Genomic DNA, 23,374 nt, shown 5'->3' with positions numbered 1-23,374 from the left:
TCGGAGAATTAAACATGTTGGAGTATCTTCTCCGGACACTCCAGACTTTCAGTCCACCCCCAATTTTGAGTCTATACCCGTATTTGAGAATCTTCAAAGAACCTCGACCACAAAAGAAGTTCCATACAGAGGAAATCATATTCAACATGATCAACAGTGTGCGAGACAAATCGGACATTCATAGTATGTCTGTCTGTCAATGGATTGCCGTATACAGCTATGCACTGTACTGTACTCACTACAAACCTGTTCAAGACTCTTCGTTGTCATTCACCATGTGGGACAGTCATCCATTAGCTTAGACATTTACTCCGTAGTTGGTCACCCCCCTAAGCTGTCAACAAGGCTTTTGTCCTGTCCACCGGGCCCTACCCATATTAATCGCCCCATCCGTCGATGACGACTATTATGATCAACCGAGCTCGTGGTCTAGTCTGGTCAGGTCTGTTTCGATGTGGTCTAGTCTGAATCCGTAAGCCTAGTACTGTATTCCCAGTTCTGCATCCGTCTCCACCCTGTTTTTTCGCCAAGTTTATCATCATCCCCGATCCTGATATTCCGTACAGCTGTTGTATACTCTCTACAGGAGCCGAACCATTTGCCTATGGCCTTTGGTTTTTTTTCCCTTTCTATGTACTACCAGTTTTCTATTATACCATAATACTCAAACTATCAGAAATCCAACCCCTCCACATAATACTCCCATACACAATCTACACTATTGAAATGTACACACTTTCCTGGAGGAAAACAACTACAATCCTCAAATTTCAGACCTCCCCCTTTCTCACTGCATGCAGGAAACTACTGCGTGCGCCAAGTCGCCCGCATTAAGATCAACGCTCAAAGCTTACGCGGGGGCGTCACAAAAAAAGACACAACACCTTCGCATCTCGGAATCCCGCCGGTCCAATCAAAAAGGGGACAATGCTCCGTAAACTGAGCGAATGCTGCAATTGCAGTGCGAGCTTGCTTCTGCAAGACTCAAGATTTGACTTTTCAAGTGTTTCTTGATTCTGTCGAAAATTTAACTTGGATATTGTATGGATGAGCGGAGTACAGTTACAAGCGTGATGGGAAACCGTTTTGCGTGGTGTTACGACTAGTTTTCGTACGTTCAACGTACGGAAACAAAGGTTTTGTTACGAATCCGATTCTTGTAAGGGTTGTGGATCAGTTCAGGGACGAAAGGTAGTGTAGGGTCGGGATCTTTGAGCACTGTGTTATCCGTGCTTAGGATCGCTGGAGGCCGGTGTTTCAGAGGGTGGGTGTATCCAATGAGTGTGGGAGGGAATTCAGCTTCGGCTTGTGAGTGGTACTATGGAGTAAACTCGTTACCAGTGCTCTGTAAATCTGTTTGATGGTCCAATTTACAGAAATAGAGGGATGTACTTTTTATGCGAGTTTGGTAGGATCTCCGGGTTAGGCTTGAGTCATGTTTCTTGGTAAGGTGTGAAATATTCAGTCAGTTACTTGTACCACTTCTAGTTAGTGTGTATGGGTACGCTCTACGGAGTAAATAAACAGGAATTGCGGATTTTGCTAGTTGCAGATATTCCGATTAAGGTTTTGAAATTAAACGGCCATGCCTACATTGGCGGGGCTGTTGGTACCTTGTCGCGTTGTTAGGTGCAGAAGTAGTTGCGTTTTGACTGAGGTGCATTGAGAAAAAAAATTGGGACACCCTCGTGCAGTAAAGGAGTTAGTGTGCAGAAGTGCATGGTGCAGATGCATGGTGACGAGAGGACTGGATTGAATCAGGGGTCGGGTCTACTTCGGGTCAGGGCGACAGTGGGTATCTTCAAGAGAGAGCATCATGCATACTGAAGTAAATACATATGCAGAGCACTCTGCACCTCATTTCTTTGTATATTACATGTTCAGATTTGTTTTCGTTTTCGTTTTTCGTCTTTTACCATAGTGAAACTCATGGATATCATCATTAGAAATTCATCGGGCAAATGTTTCATAACGCCCAGCTGCGTAATCACGCAGGATGTTCAAGTTTCATGAGCAAACTATACATAGCAGTAGCAAAAATCTGTGTATATATCCATACATCATTTAGATAGCATGTTTGAGGAATGTCAACAATGACGACACCGATAAAGATTCTTCACCCATATGAATCCCGATCTATTGGATCCTGATCTATACTTCAAACATTTGAACCCATGGCATGAGCTCAGATCAGGTTGTACAATTCTGGACCCCATCTGAAACTCCATTTTGAAACAATTATCCTCGTCTTCGGCACAAACCACACTAATAAATCCCAGGCAATGGAACCCTCGGTGAATCCTGATCCATGGAAGGCGATTCCAGCTGTTCGGTTCATTGCCGCCCACTAGTGTAGAAGAAACATGTCTGGACCCAGTTCAGCCAGCCGTTGAAAAATATCTCATTCTTGTGTATTGGATACTGCTGCTTGGTTTCAGGTGTGCTCCGATCTAATCACTTGCTTATCTTGTATTGCTTTTGTGTCGATCTTTGTACGAGGAGAACTTTCTCGTTGTGCTTCTGGGGCTGGATTCTTACACCCGATAGCTCTGGTATGGATTGATGCAAGTGCAAGTGCCAATCAGTGCCAGTGTCTGTGTCTGTGATCAACTGCATGGACCAAGCATGATGGAGGGGCGCACGGTCGATAACGGATCTTCCCTTGCCAATCAGTGCTGGATACATAGCCAGATTTGACCTAGTTCCATAGACAAAAGGGACATATAGAGACATCAACTGTCCAGGTGAAGAAGTGAGAGTTGATGTATCAACTGTCACGGTGGGGCGAACATGAAGTAACAACTTCAACGTCCAACCTTGAAAGTAGAATATTGGACTTATCAACTCGAAATGCTTCCTAGTATGCCCTGGTGCTGCTCGGGGCATAACTCTACAAGTTTGTTTTGCATTAGTGCTGGTCTTCTGGACGAGTAGATGAACAGGAAATTCTTGGAATCAGACATATCTATTATCAAATTTGAGATATATCGCAACTTGCATCACAGAAATATACGACACGAGGTTCCTCAGACGATTCTTGGTCTGATTCTTGCCAGTGCGTCCTGATCTGTGTCCCCTATACCCAAGGGTACTTTTGAGGCGCCAGCACTACGAGAAGCACCTGGCGAGAGTCCTCGTGACGAACTTGAAAGGTTCATGTTGTGTAGGTTCAATTTGAGGTGGGCTGGAATGTGAACCCACCAATGTCAACTCCAAGTGAGGCGCTGGCCCTATAATGGGAGTGTTCCGACTGGAGGCTATCAGTTTTCTTTTAGCCTTGAAAACCACTAGTCCTAACTTAACAAGGGCCTAGCTGGAACAAGTATCAATATGATATATCGCCAGCTTTTGCTAGATGTAACCACTAGATGTGCTATATCATGCATCAATGTGAAAGCAGACCACTAACTAAATCGTCAGCAGTAACTCCAAACTACAAGTTGGAAACCTCGATATCTGTCTGTTGGGAGCACCAAATATGCCACTGACAATGAATGAACTGCTCCGGAGAAACCTGGGAGACACCGGAGCACAGTTCCCTTAGAGAATTCATGCTCAGAAAACCCGGCTGATCACTTCAATCCTATGCCGGATTATTCCTTCGCCCCTAAGGAATACTTGCTATCTCCAGGTATTCCTGTTGGGGCCATCCGGGCAAAGTAGGGTTTAGCCGGAGAAGGACGGAGACCATCGAAGGCAATTGGGATATCCGGTCCAACTGACCTTTCGAGTCGTAAATAAGTGGAAGGTCATGTTCACCTAACAAAATCCATCAATTTCAACACAACTATACCTTTCATGATGCTGTACACTTCCCCATTGAAATTGTCCAGCGTAGGCCAGCTCCGGGTTTGGCTTGTTTGCAGCAGCCACACCGGCCGCCCCCGAACGGGAAGCGCTTAAGTAATCGGGAAAGTTTGTTCCCAACATCTCACGGAAAAGTGTCGCTATCAAACCTCATCCTTCTCCCATCGTCAATTGGGAACCCACGTCCACCATGCTCTTCCGTTCTGCGATCCGTCAGGTCGCGCCTCTGCGCCGTCAGGCTTTCACCCCTATCACCCGTCGCTCTGTCACCACCGACGCCGCCTCCGCGCACGCCGAGAACATCCCCAAGGTTTGTTGAGATACCTTACGGAAAACTGGAATTTGCCATTCGAGGCCAACGTGAACTCAATACTGATGCTTCTCTTTGCGCTGTAACAGGAAGATGACAAGCCTTTCACCGTCCGTCTCTCCGATGAGAGCTTCGAGACCTACGAACTCGACCCCCCCTCCATACACCCTGGAGACGACCAAGGCGGAGCTGAAGCAGATGTACCGCGACATGGTTTCCATGCGGTATGTGCTCGCATTTACCCGCTAATTCCTACACGGGAAGCTTGTTCTAACTGGAGTTTCTTTTTGTTATAGCCGCATGGAGATGGCCGCCGACCGTCTCTACAAGGAGAAGAAGATTCGCGGTTTCTGCCATCTGTCGACTGGACAGGAGGCTGTCGCCGTTGGTATTGAGCACGCTATCACCCGTATGGACAAGGTTATCACTGCCTACCGTTGCCACGGTTTCGCCATGATGCGCGGTGGTACCGTCAAGTCGATCATTGGTGAGCTTCTGGGCCGCCGCGAGGGTATCGCGTACGGCAAGGGTGGTTCCATGCACATGTTCGCCGAGAACTTCTATGGTGGTAACGGTATCGTCGGTGCTCAAGTTCCCGTCGGTGCTGGTCTGGCTTTCGCCCAGCAGTACAACGAGCAGCCTAACACCTCTATCATCCTGTACGGTGACGGTGCCTCCAACCAGGGTCAAGTGTTCGAGGCTTTCAACATGGCCAAGCTGTGGAACCTCCCCGCTCTGTTCGGCTGTGAGAGTATGTCATTCTATAAATATATTATACGATCGCTCGAACTATATGCTAATCTCAATCAATAGACAACAAGTACGGTATGGGTACCTCCGCCGCCCGCTCCTCCGCCCTGACCGAGTACTACAAGCGTGGTCAGTACATCCCCGGTATCAAGGTCAACGGCATGGACGTCCTGGCCACCAAGGCCGCCGTCGAGTACGGAAAGAACTACGCCATCTCCGGCAACGGTCCCCTCGTCTTCGAGTACGTGACCTACCGCTACGGTGGTCACTCCATGTCCGACCCCGGTACCACCTACCGTAGCCGTGAGGAGATCCAGCGCATGCGCAGCACCAACGACCCCATCGCCGGTCTCAAGCAGAAGATGCTCGAGTGGGGCGTCACCTCCGAGGAGGAGCTCAAGGGCATTGACAAGGAGGCTCGCGCCCATGTCGACGCCGAGGTCGCCGAGGCTGAGCAGATGGCCGTTCCCGAGAACAACTCCCGCATTCTCTTCGAGGACATTTACGTCCGTGGCTCTGAGCCCAAGTGGATGCGTGGCCGTACCGTTGACGAGACCTTCTACTACTAGATAGAATGATTCGACGGTGCGGACCTTGGCCTCTTGGTCCTAATTAAAAAGGCTCGGAAGAGCCGGTTGACTTGGGTTGTTTTTTCCTCCACGGGGTTCTAGAATTTCTCTCCCCGTGGAAAGATTCCCGCAGTGCATCCCTGTTCCTATCTACCATTATCTGTAATTTAGCCGATGACTAATTTTTCTTTGTTCGTTGTGGTTCCTTGTTCTAGAGTAGAAATCATCATTGGTTCCATGAAGTCTGACCTCTCGTAGCAGCATTAGAAGTTGGTATACTGTGACTTGAGGTTGAATTATCTCCGAATCAGTTACACTAGTGTAGATTTTAGTCGGGTGGTCACTCCAGAAACCTCTGAGGCTGCAATAAATTGAGGTAGAATTGATTGAATACGTACACCAGTGTACATAGTAAGTTTTCTTAATGTCGGACACGTAAACCTTACCAATTCTCCTTCTCAAATCAGCTTACCTATTGTATCGTGCCAATATTTCATCATCAATATTATTTCCCTGCTATCCAACAAGGCGAATTGGTCAACAATTGAAGATATCTAACAAGTAACCTAACTATGCGCATAATGGGTATCATAACAAAGGGAGAACAAATAATGATCTCCCATTATCTGCTAGCAGAGCAAAGTAAAAGTAAGAGAAGAGAAAAGAATAGACGTAGAATAAATATCAAGAAGGGTCCTGTCGTAACATCTCGAGGATCATCTCCTGCGTCCGTTGAACCGAATCTATTTTCTCTTCCAATGCCGCACGATCACGTCTCATCTCATGTCGAAGTTCAGCCTTAATTTCCTGCCGCAATTCATCCTTGATCCGATTTATATCGTATAATCCAGCATACTGTTGAATCTCTCGCTGAGCATCCTGGGTAGATGCAGCTTGGGAACTTGACTCAGAGGCAGCTTGAACAAGAGCCGATATAACAGGCGAGGATCGAACATCAGTATTTCCACCGGAAGCAGCGTCGAGATGTTTATTGAGTTTTCCGAGTGTTTCCATGACGGCGCCGAACATGCGTGTGTTATTCGAGGGATCCTGTAATGTAGTGCTTGGTGCAACAGGAGTAGGAGAGGTGGAAACCTGGTTGATAGGAACGGGATTGGAGAACATGTTTTCAAAACCAGGTGGGAGTCTAACGGCATTGGCAGTCGGTGCTGAAGGTGTCTCGAATGCATGCGATACAGCATTTGAAGACGCAGGCGTGGGAGTTGAGCTTGAGATTCGAAGTACATCATTGGGAGCATGAGAACCTTCCTCTTGAAAGGAGTGACTCGTTCCAATATCCACTGCACCGGGACTAGCCGGTGAAGAATCGACCCTATCCACCTCCATCCCAATTACCTGACCACCAAGGGATCTCCACTGATCCCCAGGTTTATTCGACCTCCGGCGCATAATCATTTCATCCCTCTTCGCAATGCGTCGCGCCTCAGATTCTTCCCACCGCTGCCAATTCGGAATCCAAGTATCCAAAACAGCACACCATTGCGGATTCATCACATCCTCTAGAGTAGTTGACCCTGAGAAATCACGCTGTCTTTGTCGTTGCTCATCGAGGAATTTTATTCTTTGCTTCGTGACTACCTCGATTTTTCTCCGCACCGAGTGCCACGAATAAGGTCGGCCATGTAAGAGCGTGAATTCTGTTGCAATGGTTTTCCACCAATTACATATATCACTGCGTTTACCGAATGTGTCGGCGTGTCGATTGCATAGTTCGAATAATGAGACTTCTTCTTTGGTAGTTAGTCTTTTGCCATGTTTGCGCGAGCTATCCTCATCCTCAGGCGGGTTCTCGGCTGCGCGTTTAGTTCCTCGTACGTCGGGCTGCATCGTACTTCAAATCTCTCGACTTGCTTGCGGGCAGACTTCGCTTCTGGGCCCAATATGCATCGACTCGTGGTTTCCTTTCGCGTTTGTTGTCAACTGGCGTCCCACGTCCTATAATGCTGGAAGGAGTTTCGCATGCGGACACGGAAATTGACGGGCTTGCCGCGGTGTTGGCGGTACTTGTATTGAGATACAAGGGGGACTCCGTATTTGGCGTAGTGATTTGAATTATAGCGGTGAAGTATGTATAGATTGACGGATTCGTCTCTTCTACTTTTTCATGAGTGGTTGAGCTTGGCCGTTCTGTACCTCTGGTCCGATCTATGCAGGTGGATTGATTGACACTCTAGGACATATCCGAAGGCATCAGGGACATGAGATGGAAAAGGTCGACGTTTTCAAGGTAAGATGAGACATAGAATCTTGAAAATGTCGTAATTCAGTAGGGATGAAATAGAAATTTGCCAGCGATATGAGCAATTAAGATCGTACAAATGGGACTGGATTGGATGTCGCGAAGCCCTTCTGATAAGGCGATTGTCGATCCTGGGGAAAACGGAGAGGAGAAATGCAAATTCGGAATTGGGTGTTGCAATTTTGAGCGGGCGGTAATTTTCACTGGTGGTTATTGCGCTTGGCGTGTCGTGCGGTAACCCCACTTTGGTCTTTTTCAGAGGATTTTGCACTTTCATGTACTCGGCATTGATTTCTACAATTTGTAGTTGGGCACTTGAATATCATTTTTATAGTACGTACTTGAGTTGAATCGAGAATTAGCATTTCAAGGAGACTGCAATAGAGTACACTGGTTTGTCACAACTCAAAAACGATAATGAATTAGCCTTGCTCCCCACCCGCAAGGAGAAGATAAATATGGATATTCGTCTAAACTTCATTATTTGTCGGCGCTCTGGGATGAATCGAAAATCATGTTGTAACTAGTACAACATGATTCCTACTAAAGTTTAACATGATCAGGTTGGTCCACGAGTCCAAACTAGAGATCAACCAGACATGCTAACAGAGACAAATTTATTTATGCAGATATTATTTTAGACTTCAGGCCGTAGGAGAAATTTATATCCATTTACAATCGAATCATGGCTATGGTGGTACAGGGAGAGCGTGAGGCTCCAATAATAACAGGACAAGAAAAACCAACACCGTGCTCAAAGGAGTCTCTCCCAGCTAAAAAAGAAAAACAAGGGAGGATCTCTGAGCACCTGAGAAGATATGCAGATAGGAAGAGCAGTAATACACTCGTCGGGAATAGGTGGGAAAGGGAGGATAATAGAGACAAGGCAAAGAGATCAAAGTAAAAAAAAAACCACGAGACGTGCATATCTCCTTTACCAGCGTCTCTTCAAGTACCAACCGTAAGCTGGGGTGCTGATGCTCTCGCCGAAGGGGGTAGGCACCTCGGCCGATCCGGGACGAGCGACGGGGTGGCGCAGATACACAGCGGCACAGATGTTCTGGTTAACTTCGAGGTAGCGAGGGATGAAAGCAAAGGCGGACATGTAGTCACGCGGGCGCCAGGGAGTAGCATAGGGCTTGGAGTGGTCAATTGGGTTGTCGCGCATCTGGGTAAGAGCACGCTTGAGGATCTCAAACTCCTCGTCAGTCAGCTCCGAGGCATCGACGTCAGCGCCCTCGGCAGCTGCCTGGAAGGCCTCAGAAAGTTTGTCGCTAGCGACCTCAGTCTCCTCGGTGGTAGCAGCGGATGTTGACTCCTCTGAGTTAGACTGCTGCTTGGACTGCTTAGCGGGCTTCTTCTCGGCACGCTTCGCGTTCAACATAAGAGTGAGCTCGGAGAATTGTGCCTCCAAGTTGTCTGTGAGAATCGTACTGGTTCCGGAACGAGACAGAACACGGCGGACGGCCTTCTGGAAACCACGGAGTTCCTGCTTGCGCTTGGCAGGCAAAACATCCTTGTCTGTGGACATAATGTTCTTAGCCTGGGACATCAAGGCCTTGAGGGTATCCCGGCTATCTTCCTTTTCGCCCTCCGGCTTCGTTTCGGCGGCCTCCTCGGACTTGGTCTCGGCTTCTCCCTCGGCTTCCTCTTCCTTTTCGTCCTTCTGCTTCAGCTGGCGAGTTTCACGTCGTTCAAATTTCGTCTTGGTGGCACCTGTTGCAAACATCACACGCTCGGGGTCGACTTGGAAAAGGTCACCGGGGTTTAGGAGATAGCTGGGGTGTCGCATCTGGTGGCGGTTAAGTTAGTATTTAGGTGGTGGATACAACGATGAAAATGAATATGGGAGATTTTACCTTCTGTCCGTTAACGGTGACGGCTCCGTGAATAACGAATTGACGCGCTTGTCGTGTACTGCTGGCAAAGAGAGATCGGAAGATGGCAACATCCAGCCGACGCTCGAGGGGTGCGAAAGCCATCTGGGTGTAGGGAATGATTTTGGAAGGACGACCCTTGTCGCCCTGGGTCTGAAGACCGGAGCCCCGACCAGCAGAGATCTTGGATCCATCATCGGCGGCAAGGTCGGTGGTGTCCATGGGGATGACGCTGCGGATGCGCTTGGAGAACATGCGCTTCCATTGACCTTCACGGACCTGTTCGCCGTGATAGGCACGTCCGAGAGCCTTGGCGGTCCATTTTTGCTGGAAGAATGTACGGTTCGCGGTGGCCGGGCTTCGCAATCGTTGCAAATTATACAAGTTGTATTTGCTCCATGATTGACGGATTTTCTGGATAGGACAGTTATTAGTAATTTTCGAGAGAGAATGCAACGAGGATATCAATTGGGACATACCCCCTTAGATAAGGAGTTGCTGGCCCTATTTCTCATTGTGGCAACTGTGAGGGACACGAGCGTAGACGAGAGATCGATTGCGAGTCGTCTGGTCTGGCCGAATCTTGACGCTGTTCCTCCAAAACTTCCGCAGTCACGTGTGTATCCTTTCTTCTAGCCTTCATATTAAGACACCAAGAGCCCACATATTCATGCCTTGCTGCCTGGATGAATCACGTGTCACTATCTCATCCCCTGCATTGGACTACAAGCTCCTGATTGGCTGAACCCCCCTCTCGCTTACCGCTAGCGCAGCGTTCCCGTGACTCGCCTTGACTCCCGCCTATAAATTACCTCAACCTCATCCGCCCTTCCTCCCCTTTTTCTTTTCTTCTTCATACTTACCTTGTTTGGGTGGCTGCGATCATGAAGGCGGCCCACCACAGATTGGTCCCTGCATTGCACAGCGCGGCGGAACAATTTGTTCAACGGCCTTCGGGTCATTGACAGGCGTATTCTTTGGCACTATCCACTTGTGGATTCTATTTCTTTTCATCGTGTCTTGGGTCAATGACTCGAGTATGGAGAAGAGTATAAAGTAGTCTCAGTAGGAATGTCCTCCCTTAAGCTCGCCTTCAATATATAATTTGAAGGCTACCATTGTCTCGGCGCAAAGTTCCCTATCTGAAGTCTTGATTTTGTTTGTATGACGGCTCAAATGCCCTTTTTCCTGTACTCCAATTAACTCGACCTCGTCCTTCGAAGTCTGTCTTTCCCAACAGATGAACGATGCTAGCTAGGTACCGTTAAGGATCTAAAATAGCCTTTGCTTCCTAATTAGCTTATCAATCCGACTGGGCATGCCATACTCGTCGCATGTGACCCTCATGAGGTTGCAAAGTCTCTTACGGCAGAAAGGGGGGAAATGTGCGGTGCATTATTTTACTCTCTCTGTCAAGCTTTAGATGAATGTGGTAGGGTTTCAGGCAAGCGTTCGGATCTTTAACGAACATTCCGTACGAACTTTCGGGCCTCATGGCCGAAACAGAACCCGGTTTTGTACGGTCTGTTGGAACAGAGAACAGATAATTTTTGGTCTCTCATCTGAGTAACTTGGAAGATGTAAAATTGCCATTGCGGAAAACGATGGCGCTCTGCACCTGCAAGACAGACAAGCACTTGGAATGTGCATGCGATGTGCTCGCGATATCATCTGTACAGGTCTCGAAAGCTTCCAAGACGTAATTCGTTGGGCAGGTCTCGAAGATCGAAGCATCGACTTCCGAGGCCAGTCTTTTGCATCCGGATTTTATGTCGGCTGATGCTACAGAGCGGGTTGCATTTCTCATCAAGCAGCTTAGATTTCAATTTCCGATGTCTGATAGATCCCTGCGCGCACCAGAAGTTGTATATTGGGCAATAAGTCTTGAGCACCAAAGATGCTATAGATGTTTTCTCTTCTTTGGTAAATTTGGAACTTGAAATAGGATGGATTCTTGGGTATATACAGCGACAAAATTTCAAAACTCCACTACCGACCTATAGATAATTCCCATCTCTAGCTAATCTCTTCGTGAACTAGGAAACGCTGCTGCAAGCGATTCTGCTTCTTGTGGATTAGTCCATTCCTCTAGCAACTCGTGAGCCATATCGACAGTCTCATCCTCAATCCCAGCCTCTAAGATGACACCATCACAGAAAGCAAGTCTAGTCAAAACCACAAGATGTTTCTGCTTACTGCCAGCCACGCATGCAAGCTTGTCTTGCATATTAATGGAAGGCCCATGACGACGCATGACGCCGAAAATTAACCTCATCAGTCCGTTGACTAAGGCAGAACGTAGTTCTTGTTCTGGTGGAGATGAGTAGAGCGCATCCAGTTCGTCGTGCATTGACCTGAAAAGGCGCGCTAGTGCATTTTGATGAACCGCTAAGATTGCACTGCCATGATCTCGCGAGGGAGCGGCGGGATTGAACGCTAAAGTTTCTAGACAGAGTAGGACCTCAAGTCGCATCGCGCAGATGTCATAGACAGTGTAAGGCTCGTTACCTTCGTCTGGTTGTGCTGACTCGTGGAGCATATGAGTGAGTCGATCAACGATATACCTTTGAACGGCAGCTTGTTCTCCCTCAGAGGGCATAATTGGGCCGAAAGAGTCAGGTCGAATGCTCGTGGATAGCAGATGCATGGTAAGCGATATATCTTTAAGCGGCTGAGATCCATGAAGCATAACCAAGATGAAGTCATGCCGGACATGGCCCCAGAATGTGTTCATGGCACTTTTAACATGCAGTAGCTCACATGCAACTTGGAAAAGTAGCCGCAGACACTCGGTCGAGTCGACTAAAGGCTGTAGCTCAGACTGCGGCGTCTGAGGAGACTGGCGAAGAGCGCGCGCAGGGGAAAACTCGAATCGTTTGGCTGCGTTGACTTCCACAGAATATTGTAATACGTTCACCAAAGGCGCTATGAGATCTTCAAGATGGATGTCATCCAGCGACAACACGTATCGAGTGATAGCCATGAATCGAGGAATAGGATCGTAGAATTTCTCTTTCATTGCACGCTGCCAGATTGGGCCGATCGCATGTACGTAGTCCACAATAAAGTTCCCCATGTTCAGAGTAGCAATTTCATCGAGCAGAATCCTAGATACAGGTCCTCGGGGTTCCGATGGGAAATAAAATTGGGCCATCGCTTCGATGTCGGTCTTTTCGCTTGGAATCAGGCGGTGATTCAAGAGCTTCTTCATATACTTTTCATCACGGGCACCCCGACGAGAGCACCTGTGACTATCATCTGAATTGACGCCAGGGGTATCTTCCGAGGGAGCATCGGCCATCATCACCTCTCCAGCAGGACTAAGTTGCAATGGAGCAAGACTTTCCTGGCTTGCCTGTCGCTTTCGTTTCCCGGGATGAGTCGGAGTGGCTCGTTTTGACTGTGCAGCAGACTTGCTGGGAGAAACGACCGCGATTTCGTCGTCGTCAAATCCATCGCGAAAAGGGAGTATTCGAGACTTCTTAGGAGTTACTGGCTGGGCTTTATCCTCGAGGCGTTGCTGCTTGGCTCTGACGTTCCTTAGATGATATGTCTCCTCAGCAAGATCATGCTGTAAGAAAGTATTCTCTGTTGCCAACTTCCTCCCTTCTGACATAGCGGCCTCAACCTCGACCTTGTGCTTGGCCACCTCATCTGCCATTGCCTTTCGTAGAGCTGCTAATTGACGATCATAGTCCCGGACCATGCTGGCTTGTTTCGAGCGAATGATAGCAATTTCTCCGGCTTTTGTTTCGGCAAGCGCTTGAGCCTCGCTTAATTCGCGTTGCAATTGTTCCTTTTCCTGCGCTAGCTATAGGACACTGTAAGTCATTGATCTCCCAGATGAGAAGTGACACTGGCTGACACTCACTTGTTCCAAATGCGCGTTTGTTTGATATGCATTCGTCTGACTAAAGTTGTCTAAGTCCATGGCATCGTCGCCCATGCTACCATTAATGGGCCTTGACCACTCATTCTGCGCAGTCAAGGCATGGAGATCCTGATGAAGGACCGACTGGCCCTCAAGACCATTGTGTACCTCCGCTTCCAGTTCCCCAACTTCAAGTGTATGATAATCATTCGTCAATCCAGAGTGGAGTCGAGGTGGCAGTTTCAAGGTTGCCGACTGCTGAGCAGGCGTGACAACTCCAGCATTGGGATGAACACGCTCGACCGGTGAAACATGGTGCTGACTGGCCGGAGCCTGTGTTGCCTGATAAGCATTCTGTTCTAACTCGTACAGCGTACCCGGTGGCAGGGAGTCGAAGTCGTCCGAGAAGTATTCATCATCGTCCATGCCCCCGCCATGAATGAAGGAAGCAGAACAATAGCAGGAATTGAATTCGATAGGAATTGACAAGACACAAAGTGGAGTATCTTAATCAGAGCAGCAAGGTCATCCTCTGCTGATGTTCACGTTCTTCTTTTACTTTCTCTGATTGGGGCTGTGTTTTCGAAAGGGATAATCTGATATTCCAGTGCAGGGAATGATGGACTGTCATGGTTTGTTGTTGCCTCTGGTCTCTCTTCCGTCACGTTGACCGCTTTCGGGTTCACATGAGAGCGTGCCAGCTCCTGCTGGAATTAATTACTAACCTCCACTCCTCTTCCTCTTCTTCTCATCTTCTCAACACCCCCTTTAACTTCCCCTCCTTTTATTTCTTCGTTTTTTGTGTTCTTTCTCAGTCATGTCCAAATCCCGCCGTAATGTTCGGTTTCCGCACCGTAATAGCGAGCGGAGACCCAGCGTGTCCTCCGACGTCAGCGACGCTCCCTCGGAACCCTCCAGTCCTAGCAAAAATGGCGCTGTCTCGAAGCAGTCCACAATCCCTGAGGAGGTGAGTTGAGTATAGAATTGTCATCTGCGCGCTAGGATATACCTAATTAAATCCTCTTGTTGGTTTAAACAGAAACCCGCTCAATCCGAATACGAGAAGAAAAAGCAGACATTCATCACCCGGACGATATGGACTTTCGTGATGATTGCGGGCTTTTTTATCGCGTTGTTTTCCGGTCACATTTATATCATTGGTCTGGTTACTGCAATTCAGATTGTCTCGTTCAAGGAAGTTGTTGCCATCGCCAATGTTCCGAGTAAGGAGAAGAACCTCCGCTTCACCAAGACTCTGAATTGGTACTTCCTAGCGACGACGATGTACTTCCTTTACGGAGAAAGTGTGATCTACTATTTCAAGCACATTTTGCTTGTAGACAAGGTCTTGCTTCCTCTGGCTGCCCACCACCGTTTTATTAGCTTTTCTCTCTACGTCATGGGTAAGTGAGCTCAAGTTTCTCTCCCGGTCCTTTTATGTTTTCATGTCTTCTCGTGCTGATCAGTGTAGGCTTCGTTTTCTTCGTAGGATCTCTGCAGAAGCGTCACTACCGGTTCCAATTCACCCAGTTCGCCTGGACCCACATGGCACTGTATCTGATCATCGTGCAAGCGCACTTTGTGATGAACAACATCTTCGAGGGAATGATCTGGTTCTTCCTGCCTGCCGCGCTGGTTATCACGAATGATATATTCGCTTATGTCTGCGGTATCACTTTCGGACGCACCCAGCTGATTCAGCTGTCCCCCAAGAAGACTGTGGAGGGTTTCCTTGGGGCATGGATTTGCACCATTATCTTTGGTTACTTCATGACCAATGTTCTGATGCGCTACAAGTACTTCATCTGCCCGGTCAATGATCTGGGTGCCAACGTCTTGACCGGTCTGCAATGCGATCTGAACCCGGTCTTTGTCCCGCAGCCCTTCTCCCTCGAGCTGTTTGGTCTTGACAAGACCTTCTGGATTGAGCCTATGCAGTTTCACATCCTCGGATTCGCTACTTTTGCTTCCCTCATCGCTCCATTCGGTGGATTCTTTGCTTCCGGTCTGAAGCGTACTTTCAACATCAAGGACTTTGGCGAGTCCATCCCCGGCCATGGTGGTATCACTGACCGTATGGATTGCCAGTTCATCATGGGTTTCTTCGCCTTCATGTATTATCACAGCTTCATTGCTGTATACAAGGCTTCCGTGGGCGACATCATCGAAACCGCTATCAACGGGCTGTCGGTTGACGAGCAGCTCGAGGTGGTCCGTGGCCTTGGCAAGTACCTTTACAACCAGGGAGCTGTCTCGGAGACGGTATGTCAAAACCAAAATTTAGAAACGCTTCCGTTACTGATGATATATAGATTCTCGACTGCCTCGCCAGTGAGCTCAAGCGCCGATGAGCTTTGACTCGCCCTGCCCCCCCCATAAAAATCACGACTTTTATTTCTTTTTCTTTCCCGAACGCCATATCGAGGAGCGTATACAATTCTCGAATGTCACTTCCTAGGTTCTAGATGTGATTGCCCTGCAGATCTTGTTCCTCCTTACTTCCACTAGCCGTTCCTCTTGCGTCTATACGACATGACGTGCATGTATCGATCCGTGCCTGCATGAACATGATGTTCAGGTACACGCCTACCTCTACCTTTGAAATCAGCTTGAGTTCAGCTATCGAACCTCAACCATCTGGATTCCAACCACTTGGCAATTGCAACTATATTTGGAAGCAAGCAGGTCTGCTTCGCGATCGAGGCGCCAGATGATTGTTTTTTCCCCTTCAATTTTCTTCTTTCATGGCTGTGTTAACTCGCTTCGCCTGTCCTGGCTTGGTGTTCTTTCTTCTGTATTAACTGGGATCTACACAGGATCCGGGCTTGATGATTATGTTTCAGTTGCTTGGGCGGGCAGGTCTCAAGAATGAAAAACGCGAGTATACCTCGCGAAGAGACAGTTTATTTCATGCATAGTATCGCTGGAAACACAGACTGCAGTTGTCTTTTACGGCTCGACTCGGCGATAATTTCCCCCCTGCCGACAGCCATTTTTTGAACGGCGGATATGGATTAAAATTTGTATATAAGTTTCAATTCAGATGTTGAAGCTGAACTTGACTATTGTTTATATCGCTTGGCAAGAAATCATGAATGTTCTTTCAATAATTATTCGCAAAAAAAAAAAAACCCCCTACAATGAAGATTCAAATATCCATTTCGCAAAAGAACCTGCAACATTGGATGTCCAAGTCAGACTCGGCTCTGATTGGACGTGTATTGCTTTCCCTTTTGAGCGACATCGCGGCGTATTCGAGTGGAGTTTCCATTCTGCACCTCCAATGAGATGGAAAGACTATGTACATTACTGCAAGGCCCAGAGATTCCGGCGGATGAGAATTACTACTTAATCGCAGGGCAATGACGGGAAACCGGCTTCATCATCTCTATCTTTTTGAAGAAAGAAAAGAAGAAACAAAGAGCAAACCGAGGCTCATCATGCACTTCTTAGTTTTCGGAGCTACAGGTATGTGGACTACCTACCATTGTCTAGTTATGAATTCCAGTATAGATGAATTACTGATTGTTTATGAAGGTGCCAACGGGAATATTTTCTGCAAGAATGCCCTTGAAGAAAGGCACACGCTCACGGTTTTCGTTCGATGTCAGAACAAGCTACCTACTGAAGTAGTCAACAACGGAATGAGTCACGAGTATCGAGGGATTACTAGAAGATGAAGAGACTTTGGACAATGTCTCACGATGCGGAGCGGATGCATTTGTTTCATTTGCCGGACCACCATCTGGGAATACAGGAACGGTATGAATATCCTTCTGAAACAGCCACAGTATAACACTGCTGATCTAGAACTGGACGAAGTTTGCCTCTCACGGATGGCTATAAAAGATTTATTCCAAAGCTAGTCTCTCAAGGTGTGAGAAGGGTGCTCATTCTTTGTACGCCTTGTTTCAAGGGATCGTATGATGTGGCATCGTTTAAATGGCGCATTGGCGGATGGACGATGAAGTTCTTTCCTTCTACACGTGGCCAATTCGAAGAAATGATATCCATGGGAGGATATATTACGTCCATACCTGTTGAAGAAGCTCAATGGACATTATTTCGAGTGGGAGGGTTGACAAATGGAGGAATGCGTCCTATTGAGACGACCTTTTTGGGCAGTGGCCGGGATGGTATGTGGATTAGTCGAGCTAGTGTGGCGCGATGGGTGATGGATGAGGCCACTCAAGATAAATGGGTGGGAGAAATGCCGTATGTCTGTAATTAAGTTATAGACCTCGTTTTATATCCCCAATAAGCAATAAACGCCGTCTATCCAATTGAGCTCAGCGCCCATTGCTTTTGGTTTAGAAAGGCGCGGTTCGCCCGCTTGTTGAGTCTCGACTCAACATACTCGCTTCTTGAGAGATGCCTTTGCGAAGGTGACACAAAAAGTCTAGAGATGGCTGTGTACAATGCAAATCACGACACAAAAAGTGTGATGAGACCGGTCCACCGTGCATGAACTGCAATTCCCGAAGTTTGAATTGCACATATCCGGACCATGACTTTCAACATACTTATTGGAGCGTTCAATATCAGAGTGTCGTGGACAAGTCGGAAGAGAATCCCACGCATATTGCACCACCACCAGATACAAATCAAACGACCCGAATGAAAGAGCTAGAGCTGATGCACCACTGGTGCTCGAAAACATGCCATAGCTTTTCTCCAGCCATGAGCACTATTTTTCAGGATTACGCTGTGTACCTTGGAACGCGTCACGAGTTACTGATGGATTCATTGCTTGCATTGACATGTCTACACTCTGTGACTGAACGAACGGGACCGGATTGTCATTCTTCTATAAAAATTGATGATGCCTTTCCTTATCAAGAAAGAGCTCTTCCTATCTTTCGGACAGAGCTTGAACGAATATCGCAATCGAACTGCGAGGTGCTCTTGCTATGCTCTATGGTCATGATGGCATTTGCAGCTGTTTCCCCAATTTTCATTTCAGAGGGCGACACTATCCCGGGTGGAGATTTGAAAGGTTCTAAATCAAGCTTGACATCAATGTTTTTCTTTGGAAAGGGCATTCACTCCGTCATTGATAGTGCCCGACCCTGGCTTGAAAAAAGTCCCTTGAAAGTCGCGATCAGGCTTTACCCTCGGGAATACTGGACTTCTCCCATGCCAGATACTGGGAGCTTACCACCTGAGTTAAATGACATGTGCGATAATGTAAGTGAATCACTACGTGGAATCTATTCTCGGGCAATTGTGATGCTGGAAAATTGCACTGCGGTAGATGAGAGAATGACTCTTGCATGGGCTATTGAGGTCGGCGATGCTTTTGTGACACAGGTTGAAGAACAAGAATCTGTTGCTTTGCTAATTTATATTTATTGGGGTGCCGTGATTGGAAGTTCGAAGGATATGTGGTGGGCGAGACTCGCGGGACAAATTATTGTGAGAAGATTGAGTCCGTTGGTTTCTGTTGAAGTCGAAGGGAAACATACTATCATAGATTGGGCAAAGCAAAGGATAGGACATGGATAACGGCAACTGCTTAGGAACTGTCCGTCTCGTCCAAACATTCTGTATACTAATAAGAAAGTCTCTCCTGGGATTCTACTTGTAATGCAACTTGATATCGGCCCGAGTGTAGGGTCGAGGACTACATTTGTATTGCGAACGCCAGCAACATCTAGATTCACTAGGACCTTGAGTTCACATACTCTTCGGAAAGTAAACTCGTGGTTAAATTACGGCGCTCTATCATATGCGCATAATTTGTATACAGGACCTATGGATAATTTATGCATTTCTTCGAAATTCACATACAATTTCCCCACAGTAATGGCCGTCTGATCCTCCTGAGAAAACCAATCAGAAGTATTTAACCCAACTACATACGCAGCAGTAACTAGCATGCATAGTTCAAGCACATAGTGCATAACGGCTTGGACAACCCCGCTGTCTTTGCGCTCCCCACATCTTCCTATTTTATTTCTATCGTTTCAACCGCGGAGATCTTAGGAGCAGATAAAATCCATTCCCCCACACCCTGACAAGTTCTTAATTCTCGAGATTAGTTGAAGTGCAACCGTCTCTTTCCCACTCTACTATCTCTTTCGACCTTAAAAATCCTTTCACAAACGGGGCTATTGCTATGGGTTCAGCTGATCAATACTCGGTGCCGATCGAGGCCAGACAAGTCTTCGAGAAAGGAATCCTGCAGAATCCTTTGATGACTAGCAGTCTAATCGGTGAACTGAGATCCCTGAGTGAACATGTGCGATTTGAAGGTTCATCTCGTCCCATCATACCAGTTAACTGGAGATTTGCCGAGAGCATATCGGCAATCAAAGCTTTTGAAGCTACCATGCTCAACCTCCTTCTGACTCGGAAATACCAAATCGATCCGGTGGACATTCTCATCAACACGTAAGGTGATAGAATAGTCAAAAGGTACAGCTTCTCATAATATCTAACAATTCTTTTTCTAGAAACCATGCAAGTCTTTTTATCATGAGCCCGATGATTGCACGCCTTATCAAAAATGGCAAACAGATCCCCTTTAGCCTCATGTCACCGGATTTTTTGGAGCTTTTCCCCAGCCAAGATAAGCACCGATCCCATGCAAACCTTCACCGAAGCCTGGCCACAAATATCTACAAGACAAAGGACGATCGTTATTACCACATACATGGCAACCTAAACCCAGATGCCTGTCTGACTGCCCTAGAACTACCCCCAGACGGCGAGGAGAATGATACCTATGACACTGTCGTTCAAAGAATCCAAACCAAGGTCTCTGAAATCGATGCAGCGGACCTGGACGAGCGTATGAACGAAAAATATCGTACCTCTGGTACCATCGCGTGGACACCCGAAGAGTACTTTGCGAGCGAGCATGGTAAGGCTTCCGGTAAGGTCGGACTGTACGAGATTACCAAAGACGCGAACTCAACACAGCAGCCCTCCTGGTGGCCAGAACACACTTCGCACCCTTCTTCGCCCAAACGGCCACTTGCTGGATTGAAAATCGTCGATCTCACTCGAATCATTGCTGGTCCCACGATCACAAGAAGTCTTGCTGAGCTAGGTGCTAGCGTTATGCGTGTTGTTTCGCCACTCGTAACGGATATCAGCGCGCTTCACCAAGATCTCAACTGGGGTAAATGGAATTCATACTTGCACCTGAAGGACGAGGGTGACAAAGAGAAACTATGGGGTTTGATTCGTGAAGCTGATGTAGTGGTCGATGGTTACCGTCCTGGGGTCATGGATCGCCTGGGATTCAGTCGCGAAGCTATTTTCAACAAGGTTAAAGATCGCTCGCGTGGTATTTTACATGTGCGAGAGAACTGTTATGGTTGGCATGGGCCGTGGTCTCATCGTAGCGGCTGGCAGCAGATTAGTGATGCTGTATGTATACCCCGGTGGTTCCCATTCAGGTGTAGAGCTTTCAGAATAAGGTTTGCTTGATGAAGGAAGGTAAAGACTGATAATACAACAGTGTTGCGGTATTTCAAGATCTTATGCTCAGGCAATGGGCTTTGATGAGGCTGTGACCCCCATTTTCCCGAATTCGGATTATTGGTAGGTCAACAAGGCTCATCCACGGAGAGAGTTCTTAATACTGACTGATTGTCTACTTATAAGTACTGGCACTGCCGGCTCAACCGCTATCCTTGAAGCCCTTATACGCCGTGCTGAGCAAGGAGGATCATATGGCATTGACGTGAGTTGAAAGCTTATAGTGCCTTCTTTTCAATTCTCACGACGAAAGATTCAGACCTGCTGATCAAAGATACCTTATTTAGACTTCACTCAACTACTATTCGCAGTGGCTAGTTCGCTCTTGCGGAACATACGACGAGGAAACTTGGAAAGAATTGTGGGATCGACACGAGAATTTGACCTTCCGTCACTACCACGCAATGCAGTACATGCTTCCCGCTACGCTCGAAAGTCTCTATAAACACGACCAGCAAACACTTTTCAATCCAGAATTTTTTGAGACTAGAACATCTAAGAATCTGGATGCCCAGTTCGTTCAAGTCAAGCCCATTGCCCAATTCCCTAACAATGAAGTCGATTTGGGATATCAGGTTGGAACTCGTGGGAATGGAGTTGATTATCCGACTTGGCCAAAGGATCTTCTTGTCGAGGTTGTTACTGGAGACAATTAAGATAGAAAAATCTTTTGTGAATATGGAACTAACTTCACAAGAAAATGTTTGGACAGGGAAAAACGCCTATTTTGAGTGGTGAACTCCCTTTAGTCGCTACACAGTACAATTCCATTATTAGAAGTACTTCCATCCAGTATGTATTATATTAGTTTTTAGGCGCCGGTATGTACATGCGCGTATTATAGTATGTATAAGATGAAAATTACTTGATCCATAGGCCCGATTGTTCCACCAAAGATCAAAAACCTTTTAACTAGCCTCAGTATAAATAGTGTTGTTGGTGACAGCCTGAGCAGGCAACCACTGTCCAGCAACGGTGTTGTTGTAAGTAACCTGAGCAAGGGTGAAGGTGTAGAGCTCAGACACGAAGACAGTAGAGTCCAAAGGCAGGATACGGTGGACCTTAGCATTCTGAGTAGGCATGGATATATACTCCTCACCGGTGATGGCTTGAATATCAGAGTCGAAGGTGACGCGGATAAGTGCATCGGGAGAGTTGGTGCTGAGCAGCGAAGTAGACAGCAACCACAGGGCGGGGCCACCATCCTTAGTCGACGCATCAGCAATGTGCAGCAGACCGGCGTTAACGCCGAGCAGAGGGTGCTTCAATGTGAAAAAGTTCATCTTGCCATTGTGTCCAATGTGACCAAAGGTTCCTGTGCCGCCAGTGGCATTTCCAGCGAGAGTGAACCAAACACCACCCATAGCACCCTTGGCAGAAATCATTCCGACGGCGTTGTTACCAACGCCGGGAGGAACGTGCATCTGCTTTGTCTCGCTGCTAGTGACGTTGATGCGCATGATAGAGGAGTCGTTGTCCTGGGTCACGTAGATCAGGCCGGTAGTTGGGTCCTCCTTGATGAAGACGGGGCTGTTGACGGCACGGTACATCTTGTGATCGGTGATATTGTGGACATCGGCAGAGAAGACATAGTACTTGCCATTCTGCTTGGAAGCGACTTTGAGACCAGCCCAGACGCGGTTACCAATCTCAAAAACACAGTGGGGGCCATTTCCAGGCTTAGGGATATCGATCGTCTTGAGGATGGAGGGAGTGGTCGAGAGTTCTTTGCCGGGATCGATGAGCAGCAGCTTGTTATCTCCCTGCAAGGAAAGCCACATCTTGCCAGGGTAGACAGTGGATGGCCAGACGCCGTGCAGCTGGGAGCTGCTGTTCTGTCCCATGGGGAACGAGTGCAGAGCAAGAGGCTGCTCAGTCTCGGAGTCCAATTCGATCTTGAGAAGCTTGCTGTCGGACATCTGAGTCAGAAGAACGAGATTGGTGTCCGGTACACGCGCAAACTCGTGAGTCTCAGTGGCGACAGGCATTTGATACTCAGTAACTCGACGGCTGACCAGCGAGTTCCATGAGTCCTGTGCCGACACAGGGCTGGCGCCGAGCGCCAGCGCCATGGTGAGCGACTTGAAAGTAGGGAACATCATCTCGGAAGAGCTTGACTTTGTTGAGGTTCCAAAAAGTCTCTGAGAAGAATTGGACTCAATTTCTGCAGATGGGCGACCGCACTCTTATTGTTTTTGGTGCTTTGCCGATCAGATAGTTCATGAACGCCACATCTTGCACTAGAAAATTTCGTATACGGAGTATGTACTCGACAGATGCGAATAGGTGTATTAATTACGCTGCTTACGCTTCAGCAGGGCTGACAGAGGCCAGAAGAACCATCTGCAAGACGTGTATCTTACGATGGGGTCAATGGCGAAAGAGGCTAGCGCAAGGTTATCGACGTGGACATGTTCACTAGATGGTGGACCAGCTGCAAAA

At 47.6% G+C, this 23,374-nt stretch overlaps 8 protein-coding genes across 8 annotated transcripts; 4 read left to right on the top strand and 4 right to left on the bottom strand.

Moving 5' to 3' along the window:
* Positions 1-3,997: 3,997 nt before the first annotated feature.
* On the top strand, positions 3,998-5,436 carry N7469_009935 (pyruvate dehydrogenase (acetyl-transferring) subunit E1 alpha; the record flags this gene model as incomplete). The annotated part of the gene is made up of 5 exons (XM_056648840.1): positions 3,998-4,117; positions 4,207-4,227; positions 4,301-4,341; positions 4,414-4,868; positions 4,931-5,436. The coding sequence occupies 5 exons, from the start codon at positions 3,998-4,000 to the stop codon at positions 5,434-5,436; spliced, it is 1,143 nt and encodes a 380-aa protein (XP_056495971.1).
* A 684-nt stretch (positions 5,437-6,120) lies between these two features.
* Positions 6,121-7,284, bottom strand: N7469_009934 (uncharacterized protein; the record flags this gene model as incomplete). Its single annotated transcript, XM_056648839.1, has 1 exon — positions 6,121-7,284. The coding sequence occupies one exon, from the start codon at positions 7,282-7,284 to the stop codon at positions 6,121-6,123; it is 1,164 nt and encodes a 387-aa protein (XP_056495970.1).
* A 1,346-nt stretch (positions 7,285-8,630) lies between these two features.
* N7469_009933 (mitochondrial 37S ribosomal protein uS4m) lies at positions 8,631-10,088 on the bottom strand (the record flags this gene model as incomplete). Its single annotated transcript, XM_056648838.1, has 3 exons — positions 8,631-9,488; positions 9,556-9,987; positions 10,053-10,088. 3 exons carry the CDS (start codon positions 10,086-10,088, stop codon positions 8,631-8,633), a joined length of 1,326 nt encoding a protein of 441 aa, XP_056495969.1.
* Positions 10,089-11,593: 1,505 nt separating this feature from the next.
* On the bottom strand, positions 11,594-13,870 carry N7469_009932 (uncharacterized protein; the record flags this gene model as incomplete). The annotated part of the gene is made up of 2 exons (XM_056648837.1): positions 11,594-13,384; positions 13,445-13,870. 2 exons carry the CDS (start codon positions 13,868-13,870, stop codon positions 11,594-11,596), a joined length of 2,217 nt encoding a protein of 738 aa, XP_056495968.1.
* Positions 13,871-14,261: 391 nt separating this feature from the next.
* cds1 (phosphatidate cytidylyltransferase) lies at positions 14,262-15,795 on the top strand (the record flags this gene model as incomplete). The annotated part of the gene is made up of 4 exons (XM_056648836.1): positions 14,262-14,411; positions 14,484-14,847; positions 14,916-15,706; positions 15,757-15,795. 4 exons carry the CDS (start codon positions 14,262-14,264, stop codon positions 15,793-15,795), a joined length of 1,344 nt encoding a protein of 447 aa, XP_056495967.1.
* Positions 15,796-18,370: 2,575 nt separating this feature from the next.
* Positions 18,371-18,949, top strand: N7469_009930 (uncharacterized protein; the record flags this gene model as incomplete). Its single annotated transcript, XM_056648835.1, has 1 exon — positions 18,371-18,949. One exon carries the CDS (start codon positions 18,371-18,373, stop codon positions 18,947-18,949), a length of 579 nt encoding a protein of 192 aa, XP_056495966.1.
* Positions 18,950-19,562: 613 nt separating this feature from the next.
* N7469_009929 (uncharacterized protein) lies at positions 19,563-21,588 on the top strand (the record flags this gene model as incomplete). The annotated part of the gene is made up of 5 exons (XM_056648834.1): positions 19,563-19,837; positions 19,900-20,821; positions 20,913-20,995; positions 21,059-21,137; positions 21,220-21,588. 5 exons carry the CDS (start codon positions 19,563-19,565, stop codon positions 21,586-21,588), a joined length of 1,728 nt encoding a protein of 575 aa, XP_056495965.1.
* A 252-nt stretch (positions 21,589-21,840) lies between these two features.
* N7469_009928 (uncharacterized protein) lies at positions 21,841-23,034 on the bottom strand (the record flags this gene model as incomplete). The annotated part of the gene is made up of 1 exon (XM_056648833.1): positions 21,841-23,034. The coding sequence occupies one exon, from the start codon at positions 23,032-23,034 to the stop codon at positions 21,841-21,843; it is 1,194 nt and encodes a 397-aa protein (XP_056495964.1).
* Between the last annotated feature and the right edge of the window lie 340 nt (positions 23,035-23,374).

The sequence above is a fragment of the Penicillium citrinum genome, assembly GCF_028827155.1.
Source record: "Penicillium citrinum strain IBT 23319 chromosome Unknown utg000009l:1.0-4274883.0:1.0-4276374.0, whole genome shotgun sequence".
In the NCBI taxonomy this organism is placed as follows: Eukaryota; Fungi; Ascomycota; class Eurotiomycetes; order Eurotiales; family Aspergillaceae; genus Penicillium; species Penicillium citrinum.
Note: the sequence above shows the minus strand (reverse complement) of the source record. Positions and strands in the feature narration are given on the sequence as shown.